Below are 4749 nucleotides of genomic sequence, written 5' to 3'. Positions count from 1 at the left end.
TCACAACTCCGAACCGCAAAGCAAGCGCTGCAGAAATTTCTGACTGCCCCAAGATGACTCGAATGGAGGCGACCTCCTGTAGTTTTCCACGTCGAGCGGCGGGAGCGCGTGGTGGCTTTTGCGAGGCCACATCACATCCCGGTTTGTGGCGAGCGCTCTTCCTTACCCAGACCAGCCCTCGGGTTCGCTGCGGTTTTCTGCAAATCACACACGGGCGGGAGGCGAAGCTGCCGGGCGCATCGGCTCTGCGGGGTGGGTGATGGCCACAGGCGTCGTCCCGCCAGCAGGGATGGGTCGGGGAGCTTGCCAGGCATGGGACGGGCCCCTGAGGGGACTGGTAAAGGCGTCCTTCTCCTCTCCTGCTCCCTTGCTTCCCCGTTCCTGCGGGACGGGGGCAAGGAGGCATCCCGGCTGCCCTGGCTCCACACAAAACACATCCCGTTCTGTCCCCAGCACATCCCCCTTCATCCACTCTCCAACTGCCCCGTGCAAGGCCCCAAACTAGCGTGGCCCACTTAGCTCCCGAGAGCCCTCCAGCATTGGGAAAAGTCCGTGTTGGGGGTCCCAGCCGAGGGCCGTCGGTGGGGCGGCCGCGCCGAGGGGGACAGTGCGGTCACTGGGATGCCCTTATTCCCCGGGCTCAGCTTTGAGGTGCAGTGGCTTTTCAGACGTGCAGAGCTCCCACGTCTCTGGCCGGGGCTCACCAGAGCCCTGGACACGGTCAGCCTCTGACAGCCCCAGTCTTGAAAAGCAAATTCGCCTCCTTCCTCCAATCTTTCTCTAACCCTTCAACCGAATCTCATGCGCTCGCTGTTTTTCTGCAGTTGAATGGCATCCAACAGAGCAGTAGAGAGGAATATGAAAAGAAGCCAGCGGGCACGTTTAATGTTTCCAGGTACACCCAAGGCCAAGGTGGCTTGCCTGGCCCAAGGTTTGCTTGGCCCAAGTAACACCAATTCATGGCATGAGGAAAGAATATGTGTGCTTATCAGTACAGTTTTCAAAAGTTTATTGGTAGAACTGATTTTATTCAACACCTTGAAGGAACACAAATAACACTTATTAATGTCTCAGTCTGATGAACCTGTGTTGTTTATTGCAATCTCCCTGTACATATACATGTGTGTATATATCTATATATGTCAAAGCATTCAGAAGATGCAGTTCTGCCATATCCTGTGTCTCCAGCAGTGGTAAGGGGAGAGCAAGAGTGAGGAGAACAGTCACTGACACACAATTTGGGGTATTCCTGCCAAACTGGGACAGAGCAGACACTAACAACAGGGTCAGCCCTGGGTAAATGATTCATCGAGGTGGCTGTGAAGGATCGACCCTTGACTGCCAACATCCTTACGTGAGTCTCCAAGGCTTTGCTCCAGAGGATGGAGGCATGAGGATTTGCCTCCTCCTAAGAACACAGCCATGGGCTAACCCTCCTACCTCCTCCTACCACAAAAGAAGCCTGGAGAGGGGGATGTCAGCCAATCTTCTGATTTTGGTCCTACCACTTTGAACTTGTTGGAATTACAGGAAGGGAAAACCTGGCTCCTGGGAGGCAGTTTATCCAGCAAGTTATATAAACAGACTATATAAATGTAAACACATACAAAAGCCAAATCATCTTAGAAATAAATAAATAACTGCATTGTTTCAGTTACATGCTAGCAGCGATCTAATCTCTCACAGCCCACCGCCATGGAACAAACCTTACAACAAAGAAAGCTCACCCGCTACAGACGCTTTGCCCTGGCATATAAATGACATACAGCGTGGCATCTCTCCAGCGCTCTGTGGAATGGCCAGAGTCCTCTAGGACAGTTGGAAACACTTCACGCTCTTCAGAGAGGATGCCCCACGGTGCAGAAAGCCTTCTGCTGCCAGAAGGGCTCCCCTGTCCCCCTGCCCTCAAGCCGGCAGAGGGGAGGGGTTCACTCCTTGCTCTCACCGCTGCTGCACTGCAGCTGGCCCCCCTGGGGGGGGCAGGTGCAAATCCGGGCATCCCGGGTGGTGATGATGGTGCCAGCGGGCACCGCCATCTCCTCCTCGTCGTAGCAGACGCAGCGGGGGCAGCCGTCGGCCACGGGGCTGCCCACAGCCTGGCAGGTGGGGGGCAGGCGGGGGCACAGCGGAGTGCAGGTGATGTCCCCCCCAGGGTGGCAAGTGCACAGCTTGCGGGCAAAGTCGATGTAGAAGGAGCGGCCGGCGGGGACGTGGCCGCTGGCGAAGCCTTGCATTTCGCAGTCGGTCTCCAGGTAGGGGGGGCAGGGGCAGGGTGGGGGGCAGGGGGGGCAGCAGCCCCCAGTGGTATCAGCGGCTGGCCCCTCCACGTCCCTCTCGGAGCACGGGGAGCAGGCGCTGGGGTCGCACGTGGGTTTCGGGGCAGCACTGCAGAGCAGGAGGCAGGTGAGCAACAGGCAAAGGGCGCCGGCGAGAGCCATGCTTCTGGGGAGAAAAAGGGGGAGAAAAAGGAGGAGATAAGTGCAGGCATCATGCTGGGCATAGGCACACAAAACGCCCAAGGTCTCGACCCCCCCTCCCCCAGAGGTTTAAAGCGAGTGGGATGCAGCCGCCTCTCCCCAACGGGCCTGTTAGCCATAGTTTTGGTCATCTGCAGCTTGCTGGGACCTGGATGGTTTGCTCTAAATCATAAAGTCTTGTGCCCAAAAGCCCATCCTGGCCCAACCAAGGTGTCCTCTACCCGCCAGCTGTTCAGACAGCTGCAGTGTGGGCACTGGGTTAGCAAAGTCCATGTTGCAGCACACACCGAGCTTTGGCATAGTTGCCCTGGCCAGCAAATAGCACTTGTTCACCCCTTTATTAATACTAAGAATTTACATTTTTAGTGACTAATTGTTCCTGGGACGCATTTGGGCACGGGACATGTGAAGGGCTCAAAGAAGCCCTGTCTGCTTTGGTGCAGGGTTACTGCACCTGAGGCTACTACAGCAGTTGGGGCCCTGTGTCTCCTCGGACTAGGACTAGGCACCAGCCCCTCGCCACCCGGCAGCTCACTGCCTGCCTTTTCCAGCTACCTCACTCCCTCACAGGACGCCAAGGGGGTCACCCCATCCTTGTTTCAATTTGTGAAGCCTTTGCTTCATAAGGCAGAATGTTTCCGATGTCGGCCACTCCTGTGTGACTCTGCTCTTTGCCTTCTTCAGCCTCACGGCCAGCCCGTTTCCAAGCGAAGAGCTGTTCACAGGCAGGAAATCCCCTCCCTGTGCCTGCTCCCACCTCCTCCACTTACACCTCCCAGGACACACGGCACCTCCTGGCAGCTCATGCTGACTCCCTTCTCTGTCTTAAGGCTGAGGACCCTTTTTTCAGACTGCCAGCTTTTCAAGACCCAACATTTCCTTAAGTGCAGCCTGCACTTTTGGATCCCTTCCCCCTGTCTGAGCAGCCTTACATCCTGCAGTATTAAATACGCTTGCTCTGCTCCTGCACTGTGTCCTTCCAGGCTGGGCCTCTTCTCCAGTTGCCTCAATGCCACCTTTAATTACAATTATATCATTACCTTCATGCTGGGCATTTGATAGCCCAAATTTTCTACCCTTGCAGGCATGCAGCAGCTTGCAATTACTTCTTAACATTTCTTCATGTAACTTATGTTGTAAATTACTGTTCTGCCCCCTCGTTTCATTCACACATTTTAATCTACCGGTTACTTCCCCATTGCTCCCAGCGGTCTGATGGCTGCGCTGAGCAGCAGGGAGCCCAGACCCACTCCCCACGGAAAGCGAGGATCTCCCTCCCACTGTCCCATGCCGAGAGCTCCCTCCAGGCTGCCCCAGCTTCAGCCTCCCAGTTCCCCTGGGTTTCACCCGCAGACAGAGCAGGGCACCGTTGTCAGACACCATTAGGTCCAAGGTTTTGCACACCCAAACCTCGGTCCAACCCTGGCAGCTCCGTTCACCGCCGAAACCTCTGACCCCACCTAGCAATGAAATCGGGCTGCTTGGACAGAGCTGATTTCCAGCAAAACCACAACATGGAGTTTGTCACGGGGCAGCTGCAGCGGGAACAGCCTCCCGCTCGTGCCAGGCCACTTTTGCTAGGGAAAGGTTCATCCTCCCCCCTTAGTTTTGGAAAACCAGGCTGCGGGCTGGCCAAGGTGCTCCCCTCCTGCCCCACTCCAAGTCCCCGTGGGTCCCGGCTGTGGCCGTGGCGCGTGGCACCGATTACCTGCAGGGTGGCCGGGCAGGCGGGACGGGCGCTGGGGTGCGGTGAGGGACCCCGAGTGGCGTCTCCGGTCTTCACCCCACAGCCTGCCCCGGCCCTCTATTTATCTGCCATGGGTGGTGGCTCCACCAAGAAACACTGGTGGGGGGAGACTGGAGGGTAGGCGGGGAAGTCTCCCTAACACAAAAGGTGGCTGGGCAGGGCCAGCAAGATGCTTATCTTGCTAGTGGTGTTGGTTTAGTCCTTCTGACAGCAGACTAATCCAGCATTCCCCAGCCATCTGCAGGTCTGTCATCTCTCCCCACGCCTCTCTTTGCAGACTTCAGACAGCGTTTCTGAAGCATCGGCATCCCCTTGCGCTTCACAGACTGCCACGGACACAGATGCCGGTGTCCAGAGAGAAAGCAAAACGATTTAAAAGCTCTAGCGAGACAGCATGGGTGGAGGGCAGCCAGCTCTAGGGTGATGCACCCCACAACACTCCCCCTGAGGAGCTGCAGGTGGGCACGGACATTCTCGGAGCACACGTTTTATCCTCCACTCAGTTTTCTGGGGCAGGGCAGCCCT

General features: G+C 56.7%; 1 protein-coding gene across 1 annotated transcript; it reads right to left on the bottom strand.

Annotated features, from left to right (window-relative positions):
• Positions 1–1039: 1039 nt before the first annotated feature.
• Positions 1040–4241, bottom strand: LOC116961958 (fibulin-2-like). Its single transcript, XM_032994501.2, has 2 exons — positions 4186–4241; positions 1040–2442 (listed from the first exon to the last, which is right to left on the bottom strand). Exon 2 carries the CDS (start codon positions 2436–2438, stop codon positions 1929–1931), a length of 510 nt encoding a protein of 169 aa, XP_032850392.1. The 5' UTR covers positions 2439–2442; positions 4186–4241; the 3' UTR covers positions 1040–1928.
• Between the last annotated feature and the right edge of the window lie 508 nt (positions 4242–4749).

Source organism: Tyto alba, unplaced genomic scaffold, assembly GCF_018691265.1.
Source record: "Tyto alba isolate M040663 unplaced genomic scaffold, T.alba_DEE_v4.0 Super-Scaffold_14, whole genome shotgun sequence".
NCBI classification, from domain to species: domain Eukaryota; kingdom Metazoa; phylum Chordata; class Aves; order Strigiformes; family Tytonidae; genus Tyto; species Tyto alba.
The sequence above is the reverse complement of the archived record's forward strand: the minus strand, read 5'-3'. Positions and strand labels throughout refer to the sequence as shown.

Bases quoted from the DNA above. Each gene is read 5' to 3' on its own strand.
- LOC116961958 (XM_032994501.2), bottom strand. From the start codon at position 2,438: ATGGCTCTCGCCGGCGCCCTTTGCCTGTTGCTCACCTGCCTCCTGCTC.